General features: G+C 41.1%; 1 protein-coding gene across 1 annotated transcript in view; it reads right to left on the reverse strand.

Moving 5' to 3' along the window:
- Window positions 1–5,195: 5,195 nt before the first annotated feature.
- Window positions 5,196–10,845, reverse strand: part of LOC103798621 (gamma-aminobutyric acid receptor subunit alpha-5-like) — a gene marked incomplete at its 5' end in the record, with an annotated part of 8,905 nt that continues 3,255 nt past the window's right edge. Inside the window, 3 exons of the mRNA XM_009070895.1 lie at window positions 5,196–5,721; window positions 6,653–6,864; window positions 8,200–8,352. Coding sequence (XP_009069143.1) covers window positions 5,419–5,721; window positions 6,653–6,864; window positions 8,200–8,352 — 668 coding nt within the window. The remainder of the gene's footprint in view (window positions 5,722–6,652; window positions 6,865–8,199; window positions 8,353–10,845) is intronic.

A 10,845-nucleotide genomic window follows, 5' to 3' on the forward strand; every position in this document is an offset into this window, starting at 1 on the left:
TGTATATAAACTGTGAAGTTTTTGTCCCTGGTAGCACAAGTTTGGTGGAACAATCTCATTGTGCCCAGCGCTGAATGAACAAATACTGTACTCAGAGATCCCAGGCTGGGAGGAGTTCTTTTCCAGCCTTTTCTCAGCATCAATACAGTTCACTAATTATTGCCTCCTTCTCCTCAGGAGGCTGTAAGGAAGAAGAAAAGGTGATGTTTAAGGTTTTCTTTCCGTTGTCCATGGTGAGCTGTGTGTTAATGCCAAAGGGATACTTCAGCACCACTCTTTGCTAAACCTCATGCCTCACCCATTGGTGCTTCTCCTCTTCATACTTTCATTTCCCTTTTAAGCACAGCCTCAGCCTTCACTGAGCCTTTTCAAATTGTGTATTCAGGTAAGGGTTGTGATTATCCAGCACACGTTTTAACAAAATAACATTTTATCATACCCTGTAGTGATAATAAAATGTTTACATTCTCTAGCGTAAAATGAATCTACATTTTAACTTACCTTCTATTGCATTTTCACAGAAGGTGACTATCTTTTCAACCTAAAGGATACCTTTGTGGGATGTCTTGTGCAGGGGGGAGATAGGACTCTCTGAAAGTAGCTGCCAGGGAGCTAGTTAGCATGAATAAGGGGGGAAATGCAGAGGGAGGGAATAGGGCTCACAGATCAAGTACCTCACTTGCTAGAACTGGGAGACTCCCCTCTAGCACTAGACAGATCCCTGAAATAAGGCACCTGGACATTTCTGCAATTAGGTGTTAAGGAGAGCCCTCACTGGTGATTCCTTGGCACCCCAGTGCTATCCACACCACGAGCAGCACAGGAGGCAACGGGGGCTGCTCTGAGACAAACAGTGCCTGAAATCTGTCTCCTGTAGCTCCTGGAATCCTCCACCTGGAATCCTCCTCCTGGAATCTCCTGTAGCTCCTGGAATCCTCCACCTGGAATCCTCCTCCTGGAATCTCCTGTAGCTCCTGGAATCCTCCACCTGGAATCCTCCTCCTGGAATCTCCTGTAGCTCCTGGAATCCTCCACCTGGAATCCTCCTCCTGGAATCTCCTGTAGCTCCTGGAATCCTCCACCTGGAATCCTCCTCCTGGAATCTCCTGTAGCTCCTGGAATCCTCCACCTGGAGGCTTATTAGAGATTCAGCAGAGTCTAGACCCAGTTTCTTCTGCCTGAAGGTCTCTGTTGCTCCCACTGGAAGCACTCTGCTTTTATAAATAAATCTGCCTTGAGGTAGGAAGTTGAAGCTCAGAGTCCCAGACACTTTGTGTGTGCCCTCAGCTCTGTCCTTCAGCATGGGATGTCAGTAGCACCAGCCTGCAGTGAATGAATAACTGAGCACAGATCCACTGTGCTGCCATGGGCAGTTCATTCTACCATTTATGATCATCTATGCAGCAAGTTATGTGGGGGAGGTTTGGTTTATGTGTAGTAATTTTCCCACCAACAAATCCAAGCTATCATTGTTGGACCAGTCCACGGCCATCTATCAGTATTTCTCAAAAACTCTCCCTGTTCATCCAGCTGAAATGAGTTGGTATCTTCAGTCAACATTCTTAATTTCCTTTTCACTTTGTTTTTAGCCAGGGCCAATTTAAACAGCAATTTTTAAGACGTGATGACTGTGAGAAGTGATAATTGCTTTTGGGGATGGCAATGAAAAGACAAATAATGCAGGACAGAATAGAACACTTACACTTGAGTCTAAATTAGTGGTAATCCTAGGAAGATCCTTCAGAAGTCCTTTGGGCTTCATAAAATCTAACTTCCAGTCTTTCTGTCTTCCTCAAAATTGAACAAATGTCTATAACAACATAGTGGAAGATGCAAAATTGGTAGTAAGGATGTCACCTGAGAGTGTTCCCATGCAATGGCCATACTTAAGTGAGATAAAACATGGAAAAAACCAGACAGAATTCAAGCAATTTGATTATTCCAGTGTCAGTTCCAATTTGAGAAGCAAGGGTGTTAGAGGAAAAATATCCTTATTACAAAGAACTTTATCTCCAGGTGTAAAAAACAAGGAACTGTGCAAGTGCTACATTCATCTTGTCTGCATAAACTGAACAGCAAAGCAGTTTCATTCAGTTTCCTTGAAAGTTTAACTTACACATTGAGCAAGAATTTTTGAAAGACAAGATTATTTCATGAAATCTTTTCTTTCTCAGTTTTGTACAAGTGTATCTAGTTATTCCACAGAGGGCATATTCCATTTAGAAGAAAAGCAGAACACAACTTGAGGTAACAGAAGAGGGTTAAGATTTAGAAAATACATTGTTGCTTAAATTCATCCTTGGAGTAAGCTGGCACAACTCAAATATCAGAAATAAAAAACCCTTTGTATTAGACGTGTTCTTTCATTCCTAACTGGTGCAAGTGAGGAAATTTGGAAGCAGATTGCACACACTCTCCAGTGCTGAATTGTTATAATTCACTTTCCAACTCTTTTTTCATGAAAGTATACAGGAAAATCCCAATAAGAAGCAATTCCTATTTATTACTTTCTCTGGCCATAACTGAGCTGTGCAGTAGCTGTGTCCTGCAGGGTCCAGCTCTCCCATGCTGGAGACACTGACACAGTGGCACTTCACTCCTGAGACCCCAAGCTCCTTTCAGGGGAAACCAGAGGAGGTTGATGCACATCCTGACACCACCCCAGCCTGGAGCAGGACAAGGCTCTGAGCCAGGATCTGGGAGATGCTCCCATCTCCTGTGCTTCAGGTGCCACCTCAGTGAGCAATGGTCTGCCACACAAACAGTTCCACTGCCCGTGGAAAGATTGAAATTGTTAGGTATTGTGTAATGTTAGACAGTGATATTGAAGTATTCCAGCCTGGAATCTGTCACCTTATTGAAGCATCCTCCACACTATGGGACAACACCCACTGTTCATGCACAAGCACATGCTGCAAGGTGGATTCTTCTATCATTTTAGTTCTCAGCAAGGATTAGGAGTGCATGGGACTCTTCAAGAAACATAAGACTGATGGTTTCTTCAGGAAACTTCAACCTGATTTATCAAGTCCACGTGAACAGAATGAGCTCTAATCATTATTTTATGCCTTTACCTTCAAACACAGAAAGGGACAGTCAATACAACTAGAAGTGATTTTTGTACAGAACGACTGAGGTATCATTTGTTTTTGGCAAATACTTATCAGGTTCTCTATACAACAGGTAAACACTGATAAATTGTTTACTAAAATAAAGCAAAGGACCTGATCCTGTGATCATACACTGCTTTTTGCAGATAGGTCTGTATTCAGTGAAGATGAGACTTCCTATGTAAGTAAAATAGGTCATATTTAGAGGTCCTGGCACTGAGTCCTGTAATGGAGACCAGAAAATAACACTGAGCTGTACAGTGTAAGAATCAGACTTGGGTGTAAGCAAATAAAACAAAGCTCAGGAAACCACCTGAGGCAGACAGAATGGCCCTGGAGAAGATGCTGTAAAGACTGCTCTGAGTTTCTCATTCATGAAATTCATTCATGGAAATTCTCTGAGTTTCTCATCTCAAGAAATAGCCATAGGACATTATAAAGTTTTGCCTTTCAATAGCCACTGCAATTTGTCACTGGCTTTGATCCCCAAAGGGCCAAAAGAATCCCCCAGAAAGGATGATAAACAAGGAGGTGTGTGGCTGCTCAAAGCCACATGGGAAGGCTATATGAAAACCCACATCCTCCCTTGGCTCAGGATAGCATTGAATAGATGGGCATTGCTCCACCTTACCTGCTCAGTACTGTGGCTTCTCCCTTGCCAGAGAGAATTTTCAAATTTCTCATTCCACAGCATCAAACAAAAAGCTTCAAAAAGGAATAGATGTGTGAGAACTTTTCTTGGCAATGCTGAGGAATGAAGGGGTTGAGGAGAAGACATGCAAGGAACCCAGACAGCTTCCCAGTCCCAGACCAGGACCTCTCCTCAACGTGATGCACAAACACTCTGTCCCAAAAATATCATGTGGCTGATGCTCCATAGCAAGATAGCACCTGTTTCTGAACAACTCAATTCACTGTCTTCACTCAAGAAATGTTCCTTTCTGGCCAACAAGGAGGATGTGCCATGCTCACACACGTGATTCCAGTTAATCCTTCAGCTCCTGTGCTGTGATTTTTTTGGTCTTTCTCAAAGGATAACCAGTATAAGAATGACATTTTGCAATCAAATGTTGAATGCATTTTTTATTTAAACATTAAGTTTGAATTACAAAAGCTTCTGGAACAAGGAAAGGATGCCAAGGAGGAAAGAGCTGAAAACTCAGACTGCGTTTTCTCATTCATTGTGAAAGCAAAACACATTGTCAGCAGCAAGGCGTTTTATAGAAAAGTTCCAGATGGACAGTACAAAGACCTTTCTGTCAATATTGTCACTGAAACACCTTGCTGTCATGAAGCTCATCTTTTTTTTTTTTCTTCTGATCACACTTCTTAGTGTTGGCTGATTGGTTTTTGCTGTGGGAAACGAGTAATAATTATTGCAGAATTACTGTAATTCTTTACAGTTAATCTCTGCTAATATAACACAATCTTCTTCTTGGGAAAATGTCCAAACATCATTTACTTTACCCTGATATAAATGTCTACTGCTGTTGTTAAAAGTTTTATTTGCACAAGTATATTCCTAATCTATGTTAATTTCATGCAATATAACTCTAATTTTTGGAATAAATACTGAGAATCATCAGAGAAAATTCCTTGGAATGCAAAATCCAAACAAACGTCGCATTTTCTTTTAAGGGCAAGATTCCACCACCTTTATTTACACAAGTAGCATCCTGCTCCCTACGTCATTTCACTGCAAGTTGGAGTCTCAAGCAGTGAAAATCAGCATAGTCCCATCAGGATTTAATGCATTGTATTTAACTTCCAATGAAAATTGTGCTGAGCAGTTTTATCTGTGGAGTAATGCACTACCTGTAACTAGTAAAGGTGCTCAAACATAGCCCTACACTTATTGATTTGGCACATTTACAACTGGCGTTACTCAGTAACTGATCAGATGACAATAGTGGAGCTCTTCTGTAAAATATAGGTTAAGCCTATATTTGTATGACTGTACATCTGAAGTATAAAAACCACGATATGTAGTACACTTGAACAGTTAAAAAATATAACTTATTTTATTTGTAAACTATCAATGCAAGATACTCAGCAGCAAAGAAGCCATGTTCAATGTCTTCTGATCTTTCATAAAGATCTGTTGCTGTAAGTAATATAATCGTCTCCAAAACATCTGAGGTTACATGTAGAAACAATCAAGGCAATATTATTTGTACATATTATTAAACATGCAAAAAACTTCCTGAAGAATATTGCCCAAATGTAGAAATTCATCTGGATCTCAAATTTTCCTTGGTAGCATCTGCTTTGCAAGTATGGCTCACATGTGTCTTCAGAGAACTTCAGTTTATTTTGGAGAATTGGCACCTTTAATAACAGGCTCCCTATTCAAATACGTGGCCCAGTAAACTAAGTTAAAAGTTCCAAACAACACTGGGAAAATTATCCTGGACATTTTGTCAATCTTACTGATGCTGTTGTAAGTCTTTTTGCTTTCAGCAGGCTTTTCTTCTGCAGGCTTCACTGGAGCAGGTGTAGTGTTTGAGATGACAGATGGGGCTGAGTCCTTTGGCATGTTTGGTGCAGGGGTCAACTTGCCAGCGCTGTAGGTATTAGTTGATTTATTTCCCAGCAAGTTGCGCTCTTTTTTCTGCAGCACAAAGCATAAAATGTTACACCACAGGAACAGAAAGTTCTCAAAGTCCTGAAACATGTCCTCAAAATATTCACCCAAAAGTTAAGCCGTGTAATTAATCATGCCAATAAATGCCTGTTGGCTGTTCTGACTTTGACTACCAAACAGATGGGTTTGCCTTGATTCTGTAGCCCTTACTCAGGTGAAACTTTCCCTGATGGCAGCAAAAGCTGAGAGTGACTTGCTGGACCCACATTCCACCTGGCACGTGCATTAGCAGCAGCTGCTGTCAGGGTGACACAGTCCTGCACCTGCAGAGGTGGCTGCCCCACGGGCAGCTGATGTGAACTCTCTACTCTGTCCCTCTTTGCATGGCTCTTTGGAGATGGGTATGAGCTCTCTCTAGGAGGTGATTTACCAAGAGTCAGTCCTATTCCAGAAGTTCCATTTCAGTGTGAAACTCCAAAGTTCATGTTTTCACAGAACTGCACTTTTGCTCCCTTTTATTGGGGATACTGTGTTGGGACCCTGACTGATGGAGCTCAGTGTGAGCTTTGTCATTTATTTAGGAGGGCACACAGTGAGTGCTCTGCAGAGATCTGCTATATGTGTGCTATCATCAGAAATCTGGTCCCTGAAATCCCATGCCATGTGTACTCAGTGCCCAATATCCTTCTGTACACAGTCCTCTTCACACAGATTATAGAAACTGGCAGTCTGTGAAGAGGTGGTGTTGTATTTCCTTGCAAATTTTCCTCTATAGGAAGGTGAAAGTATGTCATGGGGTAATTAAATACCCTTTTCACAAAGAAGCTGAAGCTTTTCACAAAGAAGCTGAAATTCACAAACTTTCAGCTTTCAGTCTGAAAATTTACCATTTGGTTATCTGAACTATGATGAGTACCTGCTTTTTAATTTAGGTATTTAAAAAATATAAGTGAATCACCTTGATTTTTGCAGCTTCCAGGGCTTTTTTACCATCCCATGCCCAACTCCTCTTAGTGAAATAGTTGACTGTTGCAAATTCAATCAATGCAGAGAATACAAAGGCATAGCAAACAGCTATAAACCAGTCCATTGCAGTAGCATAGGCCACTTTTGGCAGAGAGTTACGGGCACTGATACTTAAGGTGGTCATGGTGAGGACTGTTGTTACTCCTGCAAAGAAGGAAAGAAATAAAAGAGGCAGAGGTCAGTTTGCTAACCCTTATGGGATCCCTAATGAGTCAGAATAAAGTGGGATTACTTATTTTGTTTTCTTACACAGAGGTTGCATGTATGAAACTGTTGACTATCAGGGGTTTCCTTGATGGCAGCTCCTCCTTTCCCAGAGGCCAATAAATGACAAAGCTGCCACTACCTTAATCTGTGGGAGGATCCCCCCAAGAGCACAAAATTCAGCTCTCAGTTACAGCTTTGTAGACCTAGAGTGGGTACCACTGGTCAGCAAAGTGATGCTGCTACGTGTATTTTCCCCAACAACTCGCTGAACTGATTTTTGATCAAAGCTGCCAACTGATTTCAGAAGGTTTGTACAGAAGAATGACTCCTTTGAGAACAAAGTTTTACATAATAAACTCTTCCCACTCTCCTAATTCTTCATCCAGTGAAAATTTTATATTTCATCAACCTTCACTTAAGAGAGTGTTTATTTTCTGCGATCTTCTAGTGATAAATCAAGAAATTTAATGACACCCCGAAGGATTTTTTTCATAACAGCTTCTTTAGTAAATATACATTTTCTAAATGCAAAGCCATATTAATTTGTTTGATGGTAATAGAGATAATTGTCACTAATTAACCTCTACATGGTTTTCCCAGATAAACATCTTACAACAGAGATAAACAAAATGCCTTGAAGTGAAATCTGTTTCAAATGCTTAGCTAGAGTATACACTAAATATGATAATATGTATGGCTTGTTGTTCTGAACCATCCAGGATTTTACCCACGTAGAGAATCATAGAACCATCAAGGTTGGAGGAGACCTCTAAGGTCCTCAAGTCCAACCATTAACCTGTCACTGCTGGAACCTCTAAACCCTAAACCAGATCCTCCAGTGCCACATTCAGACACCTCTGAAACACTTCCAGGGATGGTGACTCCACCACCTCCCTGGGCAATATCCCAGTGCCTCAACACCCTAACAGAGAAAACATTTCTCCTAATATCTAATGTGACTCTCCCCTGTCTCAGCTTATGACCAGCCCCTCTAGTTCTCAGAAAAAACCCAATACAAATCATACCAATCTGATTCTTCTGTCTTCTGTCCTTAACGTTCACATAATTGATTCTTAACCAATTTCAGTCATAACTTTACCTAAAAAGATCCATTTTTAAACGGACTTTGAGTTTAAACTGGAAAAGAATGAGGAAACATCTACAACATCTCAAGCAGAAAGAAACATTAGTGAACCACAGTTCTGTTACAGCAAGTCACTTCCACAATCCAGACCGATCCTCTCTGCATTCCAGGAGAAGTGGGATACTCACCAAAGACAGTCCGAGCAGGGACAGATTCTCTGTTCAGCCAAAACGACACTTGTGATAAGATCACAGTCATAATGCAAGGAAGGTACGTTTGGATGACAAAATAGCCAATTTTTCTTTTCAGATGAAAATGGGCTGTCATGATAGTATATTCACCTAGAAGGAGAAAAATGTGCATATGGGTAAAATGAGGAAGGCTCACTGACTCAGGGACATAAGCAGAGCAGCTCCAACCCCTCATTTGAGGATATCGCTCAGCAATTCTTTATGGCACGAAAAATCTCTGGATTTCTGTGCTGTGGAAAACCAAGATTTGAGACAGAGGTGCTACTAGATCCTCCTAGTCTTCATAAAAGCAGAAGACAACGACTGTCTACTCCTACTGCACTGCAAAGCTGCAATCCTCCTATGCACCTGGAACATCTGTCCACAGGTTTAAAAACTCTGTCTTGCTGGCACTGCCTCAGTCCTGCCTGGTTTTCACTACAAGAGTCTTACCAGAATAAAAATTAAGCACCTCTACTCTTAGAAACCTGAATTAGCAGGAGGACTTAACCTCATTAAGGCAACTGTTACTGCCAACCCATCAGGTTTGAAGAATGAAAATGGGTCCAGACACTCCTTCTGCACTGCCCTTTAGCAACTGCCTGTCCAAGCCTCTGCTGCAAAAATTGCCACTTTACATATAGATTCCTGGATGTCTTGTTGAGCTCAGTACCCAAACCCTTCAGACTGCTCCTCCAGGAAAATAAAAAAAGGAAATCTCACTAGTGCATGCCGTTTTCCTACATGTACACCTTAGCCCTTGGAAAGATAATCTGTTTCTGGATAGACATAGCCTGTATGGAGAGTTCACCGAAAGCTGTCACAGCAGTGCTAAGTTCCATGTCTTTTTTCTATGCCAAATTCACAGCATTGCCTTAATCTGCCTTTTGTCAGGTCCTCTAAATTTCAATAAAAGCCTAAAAACTGCACTCCCAAATCGACAGACCAGCTATCACCTCCCTAATGTTTCAGAAAAAAAATCAAAACTTAACCAGTTCTTTCAGGCTCTTCCTGGAAAACCATATAGTTGTTACTGAAGGCTATTCACGACGGTAACTGCTCCCCAAAGTCCAAATCTTGCTAGCTAAAAATGTTACTATTTGCCTAGGAAAACTAAAAGTGAAAACAAAATGTAAGGATAAAAACCAACCCATCCATCCAAGCTGTAACAACTCTCCACTCACACTGGTATCAAATTAATTTAAAAGCATGCATCATTCAGTTGGGTACTGATGGATCAGAGTAATGTCTGTGCTGAAATATATATTGTCCTCCAAGAACAAAGCAACTGTAGCTACAATCTCTGCTGCAAGACTTGACTGTTAGTCTCTATAGACCAGCTATAAAAGGAAAATCTACAACAGCCTGACTCTGCCTTGAGTGACTAGCCTGAGTTGAGCTGTGGCCAGCATTGCTAAGCAATTAGATTTGGCAGATTATTTCTAAGCGACAATATGGGTAATTAGCAGGGAAAAGGTTTACACTGAAAGGGCTTTTGCAGGTATAGCTGCACAGGTATGCTATGCTAGAGGAGCTCTTCCAGTCTGGCTCAACTTTACAGGCTTTATTCATGCTGGGGATTTTAGACAGAAAGACTGGAATAACACAGAAGTACCTTAACTGACATCCTGCCTCAGTCTTTATGTCTTTCTCTGGAGCCTGATTTTCTGGTGAAATGGTTCTCTGAAGAGTGATGTGGAGAAGGACAGGGAATGCTGTGAAACTGGCAAGAATACCCCTGAGAAGAGATGCCTAATTCCCTTCCATTTAGTGTAATTTTGAACCAGGGATGCTGAACATGCTACAGACTCAGGAGAAAACCCACTTGCTCTTTATTTAGGAGTATTTAGTTTGTGTATTACCCATAAAATATGACAGGAGCAGCAGGGTCTGCATGCCTGTAATCTGCTTCTCAGCTGCTACTGCACTGGGATGTGTTTAAGTCACAGTTTCCCTGCTCTCTAAAGAGTGACAATGTGCATTATTGATTCTGACAGTATGCTTTCAGAGCTGGAGTAAAAAAAATCCCTACACAGCTCCAGCAGAGCAACAGGACCCCCTTTTTTTTTTCTTGTTAAAATGCAGAAAATGAATGCCTGCATTTGATGGCCCTCCACAGCTGATTTTTACCTCATCATTTTCTATAACCTATCAAAACTCTTGTTGCCAATGAAATAATGATAGCACCTTGATTCTGTACTTGCTTTTCTTCCAGCCAACATCTTCTCTGATTTCCCACGCCGTCCCTTTCCAAAATGCCTATACTAGGAATACTTCCTCCAGCAGACTTAGTGCTTAAGAAAACCCCACAGCTTGGTTTTTTTTTTATGCCCCAGGATCACTGCTTAAAGCAAAGCTAAAAGCTGCCTGAGTTGGTCTTTTGTTTATACAGAAGATACTGGCTCTGTTGAAATGACAAAGCTCCCTTTTACTTCTGTTTATCCTGAAACCATAAGCTTTCTTGAGCGAGACCTAATTTTTGTTATAGGTTTATGCAGCACTTAAAAGAGAATCCTATTCCTGATGGGCTCCACTCATCACTGCAGAAAACAAATTATTGTTATTAAACAATAACAAATCTAATACTAATGAAAAGCCCTAGAG

The sequence above is a fragment of the Acanthisitta chloris genome, unplaced genomic scaffold, assembly GCF_000695815.1.
Source record: "Acanthisitta chloris isolate BGI_N310 unplaced genomic scaffold, ASM69581v1 scaffold8163, whole genome shotgun sequence".
NCBI lineage: Eukaryota > Metazoa > Chordata > Aves > Passeriformes > Acanthisittidae > Acanthisitta > Acanthisitta chloris.